We start from the raw sequence: 20,167 nt of genomic DNA on the forward strand, positions 1-20,167 counted from the left end.
CAATATTGCTGTTTTTTTGCATACACGTTTTAGTGTGTAAAAAAGTATTTTCGGTACACTGGGAAGTAAAGATAGATTTGATGATTAATTATTTTTGGTTTCCTTATTTGCAAGTAGAATTTGCTGAAGAAATAAGTACAACATGGCTAAAATATACACTCACTGGCAACTTTATTAGGTAGACCTTGCTAGTACAGGTGACATTGCGTGTTACCCTGCTGAAGTAGCCCGCAGAAGATGGGCACTATGGTCATAATGGGATGACATGGTCAGTAACAATACTAAGGTAGACTGATATACACAATGCTATGTTGGTACTAAAGAGCCCAAAGTGTGCCAAGATGGGAGTAGCTAATAGAGTGGCAATGACTGTATATATTCCCTTTAATTAAAATGTTATATAATGACCAGTGGGAAATCATCTGTCATAAGTATGCCTACTAAAAGACACTAAAAGTTTTTTTTTGTTTGTTTGGATATTGTGATTTACTGCTTACTATGTCTCTGCATTGTAATGGAGATTTTATATAAATTGGTGATTTTATAAGTAGTGAAAAGTGGATGTGCTATGTTGATATTATAGGATTAGGCCAAGGTGTGCCTGTTGTAGCCCTTATTGTAGAAGGTGGTCCAAATGTGATCTCCATTGTTCTGGAATGCCTACGAGAAGAACCCCCCATCCCTGTCGTAGTTTGTGACGGAAGCGGTCGTGCCTCTGACATCCTTTCCTTTGCACACAAGTACTCAGAGGAAGCAGGGTAGGATTTTATGTTCTTCATCTTTGTTTTCATTATTCGATGAATGAAAGATTACAAATGTTTTGATTCTATTAAAGCAAATTTTCTAGATTGACATAGTTGTACAGTTTGCATGTACATTATAGGTGTCCCATTCAAGCAGTATACAGATCGAGAAGTGACTCTGTTGGTTTACCTATACATGTAGTAACATTTGTTAGTGAATTATTGTAGAACATTTGAGCACTGTACCATTATATGACCTCTGTATAGTAATCAGTCACTACTCTTAGTAATCGCTAACAATTTTAGAAAGATTTAACTAATAGCATTCCTTGTGAGCTCATGCATATAGTTACAGCAGAACTCCAGTTATTTTTTTTAATTAATACATTTTAAATAATTAAAAGATCTTTGCTGAAATACATATCTTCCCTATGGCACTGTCCCTGCAAGTCCACAGCTTAGAGGTTCAGTGCTGTTCCTGTTTGGTTTGAGTTATAGTCAGTGTGATTCTGCCCATTTCCTGTCTGTCATGGACTCACGCCCCAGGGGTGCATCACTATATTGGCCTGAGCTCACGTCAGCTCAACGTCAGCACTGCTCTCTGTAGTATTGAAGACCAATAACTGCCATTGCAGAGAGAGAAGGATAAAGGTCCTGTGATGAGCCTTAAAGCAGAATTAAACTCAAAAGTCCCCCAAAATGTAAAAAATTCACTTACTTGTAAATCCGCAGGGCAGTCCGATCCATCAGAAGGTCTGTTCCATTGGGTCTTCTTCCTGGTGCTTTATCCTATGTCACCTGACCCTGGCGCATGCGTGAGATCGGCAATTTTTTTCCACTTTTCACGAAAAGGATCCTCGGGCATGCGCAGAAGGAGCACCCAAGAGCTTCCCAGGATGCGTGACATATGTATCCCAAGAGGCTTTGTGCTCCCATTCATTCTCAATCGTCTAGGCGATTGAGAATAAGGGGGTGGTGCTGCACCCTTTTTTTAAAAAAAAAGGGTTCTGCACTTAAAAAAAAAAACAAACGAACAGAATGTTTACGTAACATAAAAGGGTTGTCTACCTTTTTATGTAAAGTGAAAATTGTGAGTTTAGGTACGCTTTAGGACTCCCAGCTTTAAAGTGTGTCTAGGGGGAATATAAAGACACTTCTACTCCAGGGCGGAGTGGGGAGGGTTTGAGGAAGCCATAGTTTGCTTTAATGCATACATAGCTCTCAGCATGTCTAGCATTTATGAGTACAAACATAAATTAAACTTTTATTGCTCTTGGTACTTTTTTTTATGTGTATTTGTAGGATAATCAGTGAATCCCTTCGTGATCAACTTCTAGTTACCATTCAAAAAACATTTAACTACAGTCGGAGCCAAGCTCACCAGCTCTTTGTTGTCCTTATGGAATGTATGAAGAAAAAGGAACTGGTAAGAAAATTATAGGAACACATGCCTTGTCATTCTGCCAACTAGCGTTTAGAGAATGGCACACTGACATCGGAAAACTACAAGCATTATTAAAAAAAGATGTGTATCACTGGGTATTAGCAAAGATGGTATTAATAGTAAGTTTGCGGAGCATATAACTTTGAGACTCTATTTCTGGGATTGTTCTTGCTATGGTAGGAGGAGTATTGGTGCTAAATTGGTGCAACATTATTTGCTCCATAGTCCATATACTGTATATATGCTTCTGATAATTGATATTTCAGCACCTTTCATCCTAATTCATTATCTTCATCCTAATCGCCAACCCAAACTAACCATAACCCTGAATCTAACTATTGGCCCCAATCTATCTCTAAACCACACTTTTAGCAGATTGCCAACCATTAAATGTAACCTTAAAATGTAGCCTTATTCATAAAGCTAAGCTTGGTCCTCCTAACTATACCCTAACCCTACCTAAACCCTTTCCAAATTGCTTGAACTTTTTCAAGTACATATCCACATACATACAATATAAGGAAGAGTTAATAAACCCTTTAAAGACTTGGTCATAAAGAAGAATAGGTTACCTACACAGAAAATATAAAAGTTAATACTATGGAAAAATTATATGATAATGTAATTGTATCTAGATACATAGCTGACAGTTTGTAGTATGTAGTTAATATTTTATGTCAGATGAATTGTATTTAGCTTTTCTATTTTTACCATAACCAACAAAGATCTACATAAGCACTCTGGCTGCTATATGTTACAGGTTTCTATTCTGATTCCTATTTTGGCATAAAAGAATAAATGTTTGTGTTTTCCCCAAATAAAGATTTCCTGCATTCAATTTGTTTTGTTTGTGTGGCTGGTCACTGTGTCATATTCCTCACATAGTTTGCCCGGCCATTCTTCATTCCCATGTACTGTCTGTGTCTGGCTGATCATAGGACCGCATCTAATGAGCACACAAATGTGATACTATTACATTTATAAAATCATTCATATACAAAGGACAAAGCAGCACTTGTGTGCCTTCTCTATGAAGGCTTGTTTATGTTTCTCTGACTTATTCTTGGGATTTTTAAGCATTTTCTGAGACAATACTTCATTAGAAAAGTGGTAGTCAGCTGACATCCGTGTGAACATCAGCAGTAATAGAAATCATAAGAATAATGGTAACTATTATTTAATTTTTTTTTGCTTTTCCTTATCTTTATAGCCAGTCATGTGCTACATTTATTTTTTAAACAATCACCAGTACATGCATTCAAAATAGGTTTAAAACATTAAAAAAATATATACAAGCCTTCTCACGCACTGAAAGACATCCCCAACATGCCTATAGACGTACAGCAGGGCTGCTGGTTAAAAGCAAGGAGGGGTAAGGCAGGGCTTTGCAATCGACTCAGCGTTGCCTTTGCAATTGACCAGTAGATCACGATCAACGTTTTGGGCACCCCTGATCTAAAGGATCCTTCAAAATGTTTTTGCCAAGTTGCAATTAAAATATTATTGACTTGAATGCTCCCTTGCTCTTTTTCTGCATTGTCCTTTAGCCAATGTCTCGTGCTGCAAAATTTTTACTCCTATTTGCTTGGAAGAGGACACATAAAGGAAAAGGGAAATGTAATAACCACAGATTGCATTGTAAAGTTATGACAATTCTTATTATGAACTCATTTGCCTAACCACATGGATAGAAGAATAGGCACATTTGTATTTTTTTTATTTATTAGTTTATATTTTACCAGTTAGTCATATTTCCTATTTGAGCATTCAAAAATTATGAATATTTAAATAATATGTTAGTATTACCTGTTCTTACTCTGTACATGTTGGTATAAAGCCATCTGTAAAAGGTACCTTTGTCTATCATTAAGATCCATTTTTGTTCGGTATAGCTTCCTATTAGATGTCAGGGAAAATATATCAACAAAAAACTAGCTTCAGCCCACAAAAATCTACTGCTAAAAGTACTAATTGTAGTAGACATTGTTCACAGCTTATATACTTCAACCAAAATACAGAAATCCATATGACTTGATAAGTCAAGAACTCAAAGTTGTAGAATTAGGTAGTGACAACTACATAACAGTGACTCAGGGTCAGGGTCTGTCACAATTGTAATACAAATTATGATCTATTATAAACACAAGGGATGCCTTAAATCATATATTTGATTAAATTTTGTAGTTGCATTCAAATGGAAATGAATCAATGGACATCACTTCCAGCTTCCCTTTCCTTGTATTACACATTTGCTTTCTTCATTTTATTATTAGACCAATAGTTTTTCTACTTTCCATTACATTTTCTTAGAGTTTAAACATCTTATATGTGATGGCTGAATTTGTTCTTTTTTCAGTCCAGTTACATGTTCTGAAAGTACAGATCTTGCCAGCTTCAATGTTCCTGTAATTTACCATGCACTAAACTGATATGTGTTTAGTGGATATATAAAGTGAATGAATGGTTTGTATTCCAAATCAGGAAAGTAGTCTATTGATAACCAGGGTTCCCTCCTTAGGGGCAGTGGAGTGTGTGTATCCACCCTAGGACAGGAAGTCCACTATTCCTAGGATTACCTGTCAGAAAAAAAACCTAAATGGGCAATAATACAGTCATCACATTTAAGTACTGGAAACAATAAATACTTTTAGTTAAAATGTTAAGAGGGTCAACATAACCTTTCTGGATGATCTACAAAAGAGGTGGCATTTTTGGACAATATCTCCAATGTGTAAGGCAAGACTTTCCAGAAGAAAGTGTCTCTAACAAGGCAGTGCCTCTGAGATTTCGTTGTCTGTTATAGGCCAGTATCTCTACCATCTTAGTGTGTCTTTAACAAAGCAAAGCCTTAAAGCCGCACGTGCAGTATGGAAATATTTATATTAAGTCAATCTTTCTAACATGGCACTTTCTATGGCAGCACTGTCATGGCAAGTATTCTGGTGGCATGATAGTACTATCAAGAAAAAAGCATGAACATCCATCCATGGCCAAACAGTAGTTACTAACACCTACACCTGAAAAGCCACACCTTTGCACAAGTGGCCTTAGTAAAACCCTGTTTATGTCTGCTTAAAAGTTAGGAAACATTTATAAATGTGCATACCATGCTTCCTTTTTTAGCAATATCTGTCAATGAGTACATTAGCAGCTAAAGAGAGGCAAGAGATCATATTAAACTGAGATTTTCAATTATGTTAACATTTAGACTTTTAGTCTAAGAATTATTTTATACATGTTTCCTATTCACATAACCTTGCAAGTTAGAAAAGTGAACCTAATTACACATGCAACATTTGCAGTGCTCTCAATAATGAAAGCAATGGACATAACTAGGTGTGGCCATGTTCTTACAGACCAGCTACAGGTCTGGAAATCATCAGTGATAATTCTGATAGCAATGTCCCTGAAACATTTGTCTTTGCAATTCAAGCAGGCACAGCCTGCATGAAAATGGTGACTGCAATGCAATATCTGTGGAACAACAATCATACACATCTCCTGAAGGCTACTAACAATCTCACACATCATCTGAAGGCCACCAAAAATTAAACACATCTTGTGAACACCACAAACATTCACTGGCATCTCCTAAGGACCACAAACATTTTCTGAAGGCCACCAGCAATCACAAATATCTCCAGGGGGCTACCATAAATCACACATCTGAAGGCTACTAGCAATCCCACACATCTCATGAAGGCTACCAACAAACTCACACATTCCATGAAGCCCCCAACAATCACACATATCACCTGAGGGCCACTAACAATCACACATATCCCGTGAAGGGCTAGTTCACACGAGGGTTTTTCTCAGAATACATAAATGTAATAAAGAAAGAATAAAATATATTTTCACCTCTTTTTATGTCGTTTTTATTTGCGTAAATGTGCATTTATATTTGTTCACAGACATGTATGTGCATTTAATATCATTTACATGTTTTTAATGTGAATGTGCATTTCCAACAAAACAAAAGAACAAAAAAATTACACACAATGAATCCATATAAAATGTAGCTATACATATCATGCATGTAACTATAAACTCAATAATGTTGTGCTCTTATTTGAAGTAGAGCTGACACAAACCTGAGCATATGATAAACAACACATACACTTTACATGAAGACTTGGTAAAATAATCAGTAGAGTAAGAACTATTGGCATGGAAAGGTATATGCACATTTTAATTTTTTCTGTAATACATAGGCTTTACCTTGTGCCAAACCCACATTAAATGAACAATTGGGATCATCAGGAGGTTGGAGAAACCAGACATTGCTTGATTTCTATAAGAAATGTTTTTATCCATCATATACGAAACATTGACAAATAAATGTGCTATCTTCTCTTTTACCAAGACTATAGCTGTGTGCAGCTTCTAGAGTTTTGTAACCTGAAATAAATATCCTAGCATCTGTACAGCTGTTCCCTGACAATGGTCAGTGATCTGTACTGCTGGATTGCAAAAAATGGGAATGAATTTTGTAGTTTCGAACTTGGAGCAATCCTATTTGGGTGTAGTCCTGTCTGTATAATGCTCATATATCGTCATTGAATAAATGCCCATTATCGTCATTGTGTCATTATTCAGAATAAATAACACTATCAGCCTTAGTTATAGTATTAGGCCGTAAAGCAATGGATATACATGGATAAACAAATGTTTTGATAAATGCTTGTTGCTTCATAAAAGTTGTTAAACCAAACAACAAAATGTAGATTTTAGGAGGTAACTGTGTACTGTGATCCGCCATAACTACTGTCAATTTGTAAGGAGGAAAGTACAACGGGATGGCTCCCACTAATCCTTCCTCTGTCCCCTCCATAGAACTAAACAGCAGCGTTCACTCCAGTGTTGCAGTAAATGATCACAAAAGATTATTTCCAGCAACACAAATCTGACATGTGTATGTAGCTTTAGTCAAGTTTTTAAAATTACAGATTGATTGCCATGAGGTGTTGCATGTTAGATCAGCCCCACCATGAAGAAGTACCATTACATTTATTTTATACGTGATAGCACAGGTTTATGCACACTACAACAAACATAATATATTTGAACAAACTTGAAACTGAATATTTAAAAAAATCTAGTGAGAAGTAAATATAATTATGTTACATGCAATAGTTGCGTATTACACACACATTATTAAAACTGTACAGTGAGATATACCAGATGTCCCAAAACATTTCCATATTGTTAATTATACTTTTCCATGAGATTTTTTAGCATGCATGTTATTTTTCAAAACCCCAAGCATGTAAACAATAATGCATGACTAAAACATTATTCTTATTAATTCTTTACGTTTTTTTTTTCTTTTAATTGGCTTTACTGTTTTAACTGTTTTTTGACAGATCACTGTTTTCCGTATGGGATCAGAAGGTCAGCAGGATATTGAAATGGCAATCTTAACAGCTCTTTTAAAAGGTACTTGCCTTGCTGTGTTTACTACATGCTGATTATTTTTGTAAATTGCCAGGAAGTTTACTTCATTAACTTTTAGTTTTGCCAAAAAAAAAACCAAAGTACACCATGTGGCATGATTATCATTTACTTTGGTTCATTAAACAATATTCAGTAGTTATTTATACCACAAAGCTGCACTTTATGGACATGTATGCCTTATATCTGGGTATACTGAATACTTTTATGCAGCTTGTTTGGGCAGAAGAGACAAATAAGAAAAAATAGTACTCCTTTTAAAGTTATTGATGTTACTGTCCTACTCTGGAAGAAGACTTCAGTTGTGAAAATCACCTTTTATCATTTTCTTTTCACAAGGTACAAATGCCTCAGCACCGGACCAACTTAGTTTAGCATTAGCCTGGAATCGAGTCGATATTGCACGCAGCCAAATTTTTGTTTTTGGACACCAATGGCCGGTAGGATTTGTGTTTTAATCTTTTGAAAAGTTAGTTAATAATTATTTAGGATTGCTACAGAAAATAGGACAACCTGTTTTCAAATACATTATTAAAATAAGTCTTTGATTTGTACCAAATGTCTCCTTTTACTGAGACCAACTAATTTTATCTTTGATTTATCAGGTCACTGCAAATTTTTCCAGAAGGCCTGGTCTTTGTATGTTGAATGGCAAACTGTAGTCTTGTGATTCAACTCCAAATTTTGCAGGATTTCTGTAAGGATCCTGCAGCGTACTTTATGGGGTTCATTTTAGCCTAATATGGTCAGCTGAATTTGCTATGTTCATCTGTCCTGTTTTGAACTTGTCATGATGACACTATACAGGTGACAAATAAAGAGTTTACCACCCCTCCCCAAAATTTGACTTTTCCTTACACTATATTGGGTGGCTGAAGTTAGCAAAGCCTTACCTAATTCACAAATCTAAGTAAATGATCAATTTCAGAATGATACTTTACTTTTTGTAGTAAAGAGCATAAATATTAGTTTTACATTTATTCAAATAAAAAAAAAAATCAAATTTTTTCATTTTTTTTGTGATTCTAGCCTTTAGGAAGCCTTACCGCAGCTGATGGGACTGCCCAGGAAAAAGAAAAGCGATCACCGGCAGCTCAGTCTAAAGCACCAAGAGGAAAAGGCAAAGGGAAAAAGAAGGGAAAAGGGAAGGAGGAGCCTGAGGAAGAGACTGACCCCAGGAAGCTTGAGCTCTTGAACTGGGTACTTCTACATTGAATTTATTTATTGTATGTTTTCCCTACATTCCATGATCTTACATAAAAAAAATACTTTCTAATGTTTAAAAAGTATTCAGTCACTGCATTATTTTAGATTTTGGCAGGGGTCTACTATACGCCTTTGGATTTATATCAAACCCATGATCTGTTACTATTAAAAAAATTACAGTGTACCGAAATTTTGGATTGCCCTTCACCTAAAAAAACTGTTGTTAGAACTCCACAATCCATAACTGACAAATTTCTAGCTCTTGCCATGCAAAATGAGAGCAAGTGCAAATGACTGCAGTATAATTTAATATTATTATTATTATTAATAATAATAATAATAATAATAATAATAATAATATGATTGCTATATAATGCTATTATTATAATATTTATTATCTGTAACTTTTTCAAAGGTGAATTCCCTAGAACAAGCAATGATGGACGCCCTGGTTCTAGATCGGGTGGATTTTGTAAAGCTTCTAATTGAAAATGGTGTTAACATGCAAAGGTTTCTCACCATCCCAAGATTAGAAGAACTGTACTGGTCTAGGCCTTCCACCCTGTCATGCAGGCCCTGCCCTTAATGCTTACAGCTACAGGCCTCTCTTAATATTCACTGGTTGCTTGTTACTTGTTACTTTCCTTTTTTATATTAAAATCAACCTTACCCACACACAAAGAGCATAAAAGGTCATAAACCTATTTATTTATATATATATATATATGTATATATATAGTGCAGCAAATCACGCAGCGCTGTACATTAAATAGGGGATGCAAATAACAGACAGATACAGACAATGACACAGGAGGAGAGGAGCCTGCACAGAAGAGCTTACAATACAAGAGGTGGGGGTGAGTACTGAGGGTTTACGAGACAGGAGAAGCGGGTAGGCAATGAACATTACCAAATGTTGAGCAACATGGACATGGAGGCACAAAATGTATGTAATAGGGAACATATACCTGTGCTCAATGTTCATTAATTAAACAGATATCACATGCTATGCTTTTTATTTAGGAAAAAAAGGAAATAACATTGACAATACATTGTGAGGCATACAAAAAACTGAGAAAAATATTTAAAGTAAAAAATGTCTTTCCACATGTATTCACAAACGCCTACCAGTGCAATTCCTATTATCTAAACCAGCTAGAGGAATGGATACTCAAAGATCTATGTGTTTTTAATGGCAATTGTGAGATTATTGGTCAATGTCACGTTTACTGCTTTATGAAGAGACCCCTAAAATGGCATAACCAATACATAATACACATGCTGTCTCCCACATCTTCTAGTCCTAAGTAATGCCTTTTCATGTTTTTTATCATGGGCTAAACTAAATAGGAAAGGTTGGGAACCATTGTGCATGCGTACACATGCGGCTGTGTTTTGGTGGGGTTGCAGCACAGTTTCTGGCAGTGACAATCACTTCTGGCCATCTTTTCCTCTTCTGGGGCAGCTCCTGGGCACATGGCAAAGGTTGGCTGTGCACCTGAGAGAGCCTAACTGTGTGGTTTTCCATGCAAATATGAAAGGGATCTTTGGGAACAAAACTAATGACATTTGAATGAACAACATGGACCTACATTAGCATGTGTACAACTTAGATTTTTTTTATAGCAATTATAATTTTTTTATTTTTAGTTTTGCTGTTTATCTTTTTGTACTTGTATTCGTCATTTTAAGTGGAACTCCAGGCAAGCAGCTAAAAACCCTTGCCTATGCAGGCCAAAGTAAAAGTTTTCTTTAAACAATATATCTAACTTTCCTTGGTATGTTGCTGATCTGCCTAGTCCCATGTTAGCTCTAAACCAACTTGTCTGATATTTTTGCCAATGATAATTTGTAATCATATAATCATATTCAATAATAGACCATCTGTGCAGGATATATATATATTTTTTTTTTGTTAATTTTTTTTTCAAGTTTCAGTATCTCTACAAGTCTCGGTTACTTTGCAATTAAAATCAATGACCTCATAGTGTGTGCTCTAAACTAATAATTATTATTTTCTGTTTCAGAGATTGGGTCCACCAAATACTCTTCATTACCTTGTAAGAGATGTTAAAAAGGTAAATAACTTCATTCATAGCCCAAAGTATGAACTGTAGTCAACTTAATTGTAATTGTTAGGTCATAATGTATAGAAATGGTTTTGCTATCATTTCTTGATATTTATTTACTTCATTTAGGAGAACTTATGAACTGTGTCTCAATGATATATAGTCTTATGAAAAGGTACTGTATATACCCCCAATGGAAATATTATTTTACATGTTATTTAAAAAGGAAAACTTTAAATCTACATTAAACCAGAGCCTGCAGCCAACTGACATAACGATGTAGTGTGGATAAAGTAAGTAAACTCCTGGCCCAGTAAGCTAGTGTTGCCCATTTTAGCAGAAATGGCATCTAAAAGACATTTTGCATAACTTCCAACCAGTGTCTGACATTGACATTCATGACATTTTCATTTACAATTTGTTTGTGGGTCTTCTTCCATAAGTTGTCTGTTTCAAATTACTTTCAACAGTTTAATGGGATATAAATCAGAGCTTTGACATAACTTTGTCAATTTTTTCTTTTCGAGCCATTTATTGATGGATTGTGTACTTGTATTAAAATATCCATTTCAGCTTAAATTTCAACTTTTGGATAAATGGCCTTACTTTTCACATTAAGCACAGAACAAGCCAGAGCCAAGTCCAACTAAGTACATTCTTCCAAAGAAAGATCCCACCAAGTTGGGGTGAGCTAGGCCACACTTGTATATGCTCTCTCTGTCATCAGTTTTTCAAGGCCCAAGGACCTAAGCCATACTAATCTAGATAACAAGTGCTGTGCAAAATGTTACAAACAAACATAGCAAAACATGGTGGTGCCAAAGGCTGCCTTTCTGGCCAGATATAGAAATGTCTCTATGTCTCTTGTCTCTTGGCCAAACGTCCCAGCCCAGGAGGCATGTGTAGAAAAAAGCATGCATAAGGTAGTGATGTGAGTAAGGTAGTACCATTAATGTACCATTACCATACCATAAAGTACCATCTTAATGTCCCCACTAGACTGTATTTTATTATGTCACTCCTGGACTGCCACTTTAGGGCCGCAAATACTGTCAGCCTTTTTTCTATCACCTTTAGGCCCAATAAGAAAACCACCATCCCAATCAGCAGGTAATAATGCAAAAGAAAATCTCTGCTACCCACTTATTACCCCATGGGGTACTGAAGAATTTGTAGTTGATCTGATGTCTGCAAGCTGCCCCTGAAGAAACAAAGCATACATATCTCAACAATATTTTATCTGGAGTGCAAAGACAAAAGTAGGCACTTAAAGCAGCAATGATATGTGATGTAATACCCTACATCATTTAATAGATTTCATTTAACTGGATTGAGATCAGTGAAATGTGACTTTTGATAAGTTGAATCTGATCATTGTAGTTTGCCCTATTAAAGTTACCCTCCAAGAAATGTTAAAATACGCTTGCCATAATGGGATTTCCCTTTATTTTCTTTCATGGTAAAAATAGTCGGAAGAACAAAGTGAAGGGTCAATAAGGAATCAGACAGCAATAAAACATTCATATATACATCTCAAAGACAGAAAATTGCAGCGTATTACCATCAGGAAGTGATACTGACTTATGAAAATGTTTACATCATTTGTAGCTGAATGAAATATTACAAATTTTACAACAATCTTTTATTTCAACAATTCTACAATCCAAAATCTTTAGGTAAAATATATTTCAACAGTTGAAAATAATGTATAATTTCTAAAAATAAGGAAAAATATGCTTTATGAGTCTTATCCATATTCATTTTCCAAGTCATTTATATGTTCACCATGCATTCATTTGTATATCTTTGTCATTTTTCATTCCTACATGTTCCTAATGTTTTCCATCATCACCGCTTCATTGCCATGCAGAGAATGACTAGGGGATTCGGATGGGTTAATATGGAGGTGAATTTCTTTTTCATTCTTTAAATCATCATATGATGCTGCAAACAAGTCTCACAGTACAATACAGATTATCTTGTTAATGTATTATATTTGGTAGTGCATAATGGTTATGGCAACTGATAGAACAACCAACCACAGTACAGATCCAAATTGTTGTTTTATATATACAATAGATATATATATATATATTTAAACTGATAGAACAACCAACCACAGTACAGATCCAAATTGTTGTTTTATATATACAATAGATATATATATATATATTTATACACACACAGTATATTTATTGTATTATTTTATCTAATATTTATAAAAAAATATATACATATATGTATATTGCTAGCCATCGGGAAGAATGTCACCCTTACAGATAGCCAACAAGATCATTGATGTCACTAAATCTGACCTGGGAGGCACAAATTGCTCATTGCTCAAGGAACCCCCAGCAACCTCTGGAGGAACCCTGGTTCAGAAACACTGGTCTATGGTGCCACAATTTGCCCTTAAAATTCAGAGGATAAATTCCCAACTCTCTGGAATGGTTTTCCTCGTCCTGTTTGGCTTGCTCCTACTTTCTGCTAACTTAAAAGAGCACTCAAAACCCTTTTTCAACCAGTTTGCCTACTTGTCTTCTGTCTTTTGAAAACCCTTGCTACTTCCTACTATTCCATACCTCCCCTTCTGTTGTTATATATATATATATATATCTTGCCTTTGCAGCGCTAGATCCCAGGTTTGAATCCTGGCCGGGGCACTATCTGCATGGAGTTTGCAGGTTCTCCCTGTGTTTGTGTGGGTTTCCTCCCACACTCAAAAAACATGCAGTTAGGTTAATTGGCTTCCCCAAAAAAATTGACATTGAACTGTAATAATGACTGATGTAGGGACCGTAGATTGTGAGCCCCTTTTAGGAACAGTTACTGTCACGACTATGGACTTTGTACCATATTAATATCATATATACCATATGTACCATATAACATATATATATATATATATATATATATTAACAAAACAATTAGCATATTTTTTTAGAATGGTAAATTATTTATCTTTTTTTTAAACTTGATTGTGCATTGATGAACATTTTCATCATGTTAAACTCTTAAAATTTGCACATTAAACTTCCTGCTTTTAGTATTTTTAGATGGTGGAGTAGACATACAGAGAAATGGAAAGTCTATATAAATTAGCTAAACTTAGGTGACTTTGTTAAATTGATGATGCAAGCCTGACCTTAGTTACTACTAATATTGTAGGTTTGAATCTGTGATATTAATATGGTAATAATAACACATAAATATCCTCACATAAAAATCATGTATTGTTAGTACAGTCAACCATACTATGAAATCCTTTAATGTGTATGATTTGAACAGGGTAACCTTCCTCCAGATTATCATGTAAGCTTGATTGATATTGGCCTTGTGCTTGAGTACCTCATGGGTGGAGCCTATCGCTGTCACTACACCAGAAAGACCTTCAGAACTCTTTATAATAACTTATTTGGACCAAAGAGGGTAAGTAAATTAATGTTCCCTAAATAATACTCATCTATTAGATACATCATATCTATTTAGATTTTTCCATCTTTTTATATTTCTCTCTATTAATCTATCCACATATACATTACACTCAAATCATGTAATAATAAAAAATACATATAGTAATTTATCCACCCACAGTAATTTAAATTATCAACATTTACTTATAAAACATTTGACTAATTAATTAATCATTATTTTGTATATTATATTTAAATTATATTATATTATTAGTATATAGTCTATTATTATATAATAATATATTTTTATATTATATTTTTCTATATTATGGCACATACATATTAAGAACATTTCTGCACACAGTACCACATTACAGGCACTGAAAATATGATTTATTAAGGTTGTGTAAGGTGTAACATGAAACATAAATAAAAAATCTTAACTCTGTTTTCTCTATAGCCAAAAGCTCTCAAGCTTTTAGGAATGGAGGTAAGCAAGTATTTGATTAATATTCTAAGAATGTTGTTTTATGTTTGCATAAACTGATATAGTTCATTTACAAGCATTAGAAATGTTCTGAAAAACTAAATACAATGGGCCAAAATATGAGCAGTGATTCTGAGTGTGCCAAACTACAGTATAGTGTATATTTGATACATTATACCAGGTAAATGTACAGGCGAGTTGTAATTTCATGTTTGGACTGGTATGTTTACTGGTGATTCATGTTTCCTTAATGTTTCTTTGTGATCCTGAAATGTAAAACATTCCCCAATGTTTCTCCACTAGGTTCCAGAGTAATAGTCTCCACCATTCCCTGCCTCTACCCCGTTACCAGTTCCTATGGCAAAGACCTCCCTTCCTTTCCTGAATGGTCCTATATTTGGAACATCTGTATGTGCTGCAGCCACAAGATGCTTAAGCTTTCACTCAGGTGACCATTTTTCTACTCCATGTAAAAAATCTATGTCACTCTTTGTTTCTCTTAAGCATCATTTTATATTAATATTTGTTGTTGAGAATACTCTTTCATAATACATTTACCTAGAACTATTTATTTTAATTGGCTTGGAGATGGTGGGCCTGTTTTATTAAAGCTCTTCAAGGCTGGAGAGGATACACTTTCATCAGTGAAACTGGGTGATCCAGCAAACCTGGATTTGTTAGCAAATGTGTTCAATCCTGGTCCAGATGCATTCCAGGTTTGTGGGATCACCCAGCTTCACTGATCAAAGTGTGTCCTCTCCAGCCTTGGAGAGCTAGGCCCTGTCCTTCTGTAAAATCATAACTTTGAAGAATACTGCTAAAACTACGCTGTGCCAAGGTTTTTTGGAAGCCTCAATCCCTTAATATGTTGTAATGGATATCCTTCTGGACATAGGATTTGTTTAGTGACTGGTAGTAGCAGTGAGGGGAGGGAATTTCCAGAGGAATATTACAGTACTGTCTTCTGATATCATTAAAAGTAATAAATTATTACACTGACACTACTTAACAAATTAATAAGGTGCTACCTAAATATATCATTATAGATAATATTTTAAAAGCCTTTAAGCTTCAAGAAAAATAAAAAATATCAGTGAAGAAGGCTAATACTAGGCAAATTCTCATTTAGAATATGGGATGGAAAAAAATGTTCATATATCATATTTTCTCGATTCTGTAGGCTTAGTCTTTTCTTATTCCTGTATTTTGTTTTTATTTGTTATTTTTGCCTGAATATATACTATATTAGTGTTGCCACCTCACTTTTCTATAGGATGATCCTCCTACTAAAGGGAAAAAAAAGAAGAAGAAAAAGGAAGAAGAAATAGACATTGATGTGGATGATCCAGAGGTTAGCCGCTTCCAGTATCCCTTCCATGAGCTAATGATCTGGGCTGTGCTCATGAAAAGGCAAAAGATGGCTCTTTTTCTGTGGCAACGTGGAGAGGAAACAATGGCCAAAGCACTGGTAGCATGCAAGCTATACAAGTCTATGGCTCATGAGTCCTCTGAGAGTGACCTTGTGGATGACATCTCCCAAGACTTGGACAACAATTCAAAGTATGTGTTTTATTCATTAAAATCCCCAAATTTTCATATTTTTTTGATTTAAAAAGAAAGTATAGGATAAGTTTAGGCAAAGCCTAAACTCAACTGAACTTTCAGCTGCTGTTCCCTTATGAATGTACTGTATTTCTGTTTTTTCATTTTTATTCACTTTTGTAATGCTGTTCTACAGTAAGATTGCTTAAATTATTTTCTTCTTTTATTTGACTGTCTGAGATATTTACGTCATTTTTTTTTCCTTCTTAGGGATTTTGGTCAGCTGGCTGTGGAATTACTGGATCAATCCTACAAACATGATGAACAAGTTGCCATGAAGCTTCTAACGTATGAGCTAAAGAACTGGAGTAACTCTACTTGTCTAAAACTAGCAGTGGCTGCCAAACATCGGGATTTCATAGCCCACACATGCAGTCAGATGTTACTGACTGATATGTGGATGGGACGCCTACGAATGAGGAAAAATCCAGGTCTCAAGGTAATCCAAGATTATGCTTTCAGTGTTTTCAGCCCTCCTTTATATATATTGTCTTTTGGGTAAACTTGATTGTTATATGTCTTTTTAAAGTATACATCAGCCTAACAACCTGCTCACAGGCGTTTGATTGTAATATACCTGCTGTACAGTCTGAGATCATACATGTCAGTTACTTGAAACACAAAGTGAATCAGAGCAGACTATGGAAGAGACAAATGTGTGGAAAAAACAGGAATAGCTGTTTTTTTGACATATTTGCCAATTTGTTGTGCATTCTTTCGCAGTCACCGAAAAACCAACCTCCATCAGGGTGCATCTCCCCACAGCCACCCCACTCCCCCACCACAGCACATACCTCCAAAACCACCTCATCCCTGCAATTGCAGCACATCCCGCTACCAACACCTTACAAAACAATCCCAGCCCTCTCAGCCACCGTTCTTGTTTTCAGCTTCCCCTTTTCTACCCACTTCACCCTCTGGTCAGAGCCCCTCCATCCACCAAACTTAATTTCTGTAGCCACATCACACCCCTTCTCTCTGCACCCTCTCACCACAAAGTACAGTTTCCTTCCATCACAGCGTCCTCTCCCATTCAATTATCCCCCTCATCCATTCATTTACAAATACCCCTGGCCACCTATCTCACTGAACTAAGTAAAATAACCCCCTATAAAACACCTTGCCACCTGATATAACCCAGTTATCCCACCTACCTTGCTACCTGCTCACAGCATTTCCCTTTCACATGCCTCTCTTGCTGGTCACATGACCTCCTGCTGACCCCCCTGATCACTCTGATTATCTCCCCAAGCAGCTAACTTTTGGGCTCAAAAAAATTCCCTCCCTTTCATTTCCCCTCTGGCTCACAGATCTTCTCTTCAATGCACGCTTAGCTCACAATGGCAGTTTGCCATCCGTCTCACAGGTCCCTACCAACCGAGTCCTCTCCCACCTAATAGCCCTTCCATGCAACACAGATTTCTCCAGCATGGAAACTCTCTCAACAATACATACACCCACCTCACCCCTCATTCACCATGTTCCCTTAGAGCCTGCTGCTCACACCTAGTCCTAGTTCACAGCACCATCCTTATTGACCCCTACTGCACAGACCCTCTCCAACACCATCTGTTAGTAGAGACAACTCTATAATTTCTGTAAACAGAAAAAAGGACTGAAAACATTTTGCAGCATGTTTCAAAATTAGGTAAAACTAGTTCTGTCATGAAAAGATCTCTTGTCCTGGATTGTGTATGAACAACCATCCTAAAACATAGGAGCCGTAAACCTATGTGTATTCATAGCCTTATCCTGACCAGTTTATAAAAGTATGTATTCATAAGAAAGCCATTATAATGATATTTTAAGTGGTTTAATTTTGTATTACTTATTGTGCTGCCTTGTATGAAATGGACCAAAGTAAGAAAAGCCCTGGGCATTTAGTAATTGCGGACAAATACAGAAGCTGCTGTTCATGTCTCACTAGACTGGATGGCACGCCTCACATGTGAAAACCATGTCACAGTCTGAGAATTGCTGGACTGTAATAATGCAGCTTTATCCCAAATCAATAAGCACAAACTGCAAGAAGTTATAAGAAAGTTACCATATGTGCAAAAAAAAACCTGAACTTGTAGAGACTGACTTTTATCATAATAAATAAAGCAGGTTATGAATTCTGTTTGTTTCTAAATACAGGTAATAATGGGCATTCTTCTACCTCCAACAATATTGTTTTTGGAATTCCGGTCCCAAGATGACCTCTCATATCATACCTCCAAAGAATATGAAGAAGGAAAAGAAAAAGAAGATGATAATGCTGTAAGAAATTTGTCAAAACATCATTCTCTGTATGTCTATGGAAGTATGATGAATGCCATACCATAGCTATCAGTCTTATTTAGGCCTGTGTTGTGTAAATGGCATCAGACAACAGTTTAAGATGCTTCTGAGATCATTTAGAATTTACTGACCGGTGTATTTGACCCACAGTTGAAAGCCTTCTGAATTGTTTGACCTTAGACTGTCTCAAGGACATATGACTATGGTAGGACATTAGATTGTGAGTCCCTCTGAGGGACAGTTGGTGATATGACTATGGACATTGTAAAGCACTTCGTAATATGTTGGCACTATATAAATACAACATAATAATAGTAATAAACTCTTGTATAGGATGCAAGACAAAAAAATGGATGATAGTGCATGTTGCTTTTTTAATCTTAGCACAAGAGTATTTGACCTATTTTATTATGCTTCTCAATATGTTCATTTATTCTAGGATGGAAATGCTGATGCCAATTCTAGGAAAGGTGATGAAGAGAATGGAAACAAGAAACAAAGAAGTATACCAATTGGCACTAAAATTTATGAATTTTACAATGCCCCAATTGTCAAGTTCTGGTTTTATACAGTAAGTGGATGGCTGGTTTTTAGTTGTGTTAATCTACAATACAAGATGCACAAAGTTTTGTCTTGGAAATGGTGTGATTTAGACTCTATAACAGTGTTTCTCAACCTTTTGACCATTGGGGAACACAGGTCTTCAGAAAATCTCTACTACAATTACTATATCCACTACTCACAGTAAAAAATGTGGTTATTTGGAAGGATACCTCCTACAGTGCTGAATAGTGGGTAGAATGTTACCCCCTCAGATAGCCAAAAATATCACTGGTGTCAGACTGACCTCAGAGGCACAAACTGCTCATTGCTCAAAGAATCCGTAGCAACATCTGGATGAACTCTAGGCTTCCATGGGATCAGAAACGGAGCAGTAATTTTTGCTAGCCAATGAAAAACATCCCTATTTACTTCCTATTATACAAATCATTTACTTACTATTATCTGCTACGTCTCCTATCTCCAAACAAAGCTATACCATGCTGTCTCCGAATATAATGTCCCCTATTTACTGTGACAGTTTTCTCCAGCTCAATTTATATTTAACATGTGTGGCTTTAAGGTGATCTCAACGGCCAGATTTGAAGCCCCTCTGCTATGTGAGTTAACAACCCCTCTCTCAATACAGTGCAGGGGATATGGCAAACTTGATTGCATATTTTTACCTGTTTTCACCCCAAGATAAAGAGACAAGTCAGTCTAAATGTTGGTAAAAGGAAAACCCTTTATTTTGCTCTCTCTCTGAACATCTTGTAGCCTTACTATGTATCTTACCAAAGTCTTACAACAGTGAACCCCCGCCCCAAAAAAAAAAAAAAAAAACAACCTCCCACAGGATTCTGGAAAAAACAGAATGCCAGTCTTTGAGGAGAAGATAGCTGTAAGCTCCAAAAAGCTTTGACACT

The 20,167-nt window shown here is 35.9% G+C and overlaps 1 protein-coding gene across 2 annotated transcripts in view; it reads left to right on the forward strand.

Moving 5' to 3' along the window:
- TRPM1 (transient receptor potential cation channel subfamily M member 1) overlaps positions 1-20,167 on the forward strand; it is an 87,026-nt gene that overhangs the window by 50,696 nt on the left and 16,163 nt on the right. The window contains exons 7-20 of one of the 2 annotated variants that reach the window (XM_072402285.1): positions 584-758; positions 2,046-2,169; positions 7,554-7,626; positions 7,981-8,081; positions 8,671-8,841; positions 9,263-9,399; positions 10,877-10,925; positions 12,787-12,822; positions 14,205-14,345; positions 14,790-14,819; positions 16,090-16,376; positions 16,629-16,857; positions 18,558-18,680; positions 19,141-19,272. In XM_072402285.1, coding sequence (XP_072258386.1) covers positions 584-758; positions 2,046-2,169; positions 7,554-7,626; positions 7,981-8,081; positions 8,671-8,841; positions 9,263-9,399; positions 10,877-10,925; positions 12,787-12,822; positions 14,205-14,345; positions 14,790-14,819; positions 16,090-16,376; positions 16,629-16,857; positions 18,558-18,680; positions 19,141-19,272 — 1,808 coding nt within the window. The remainder of the gene's footprint in view (positions 1-583; positions 759-2,045; positions 2,170-7,553; positions 7,627-7,980; positions 8,082-8,670; positions 8,842-9,262; positions 9,400-10,876; positions 10,926-12,786; positions 12,823-14,204; positions 14,346-14,789; positions 14,820-16,089; positions 16,377-16,628; positions 16,858-18,557; positions 18,681-19,140; positions 19,273-20,167) is intronic. The other variant, XM_072402284.1, reaches the window with a different exon arrangement.

The sequence above is a fragment of the Pyxicephalus adspersus genome, chromosome 2 (genome assembly GCF_032062135.1).
Source record: "Pyxicephalus adspersus chromosome 2, UCB_Pads_2.0, whole genome shotgun sequence".
Taxonomy (NCBI): Eukaryota; Metazoa; Chordata; class Amphibia; order Anura; family Pyxicephalidae; genus Pyxicephalus; species Pyxicephalus adspersus.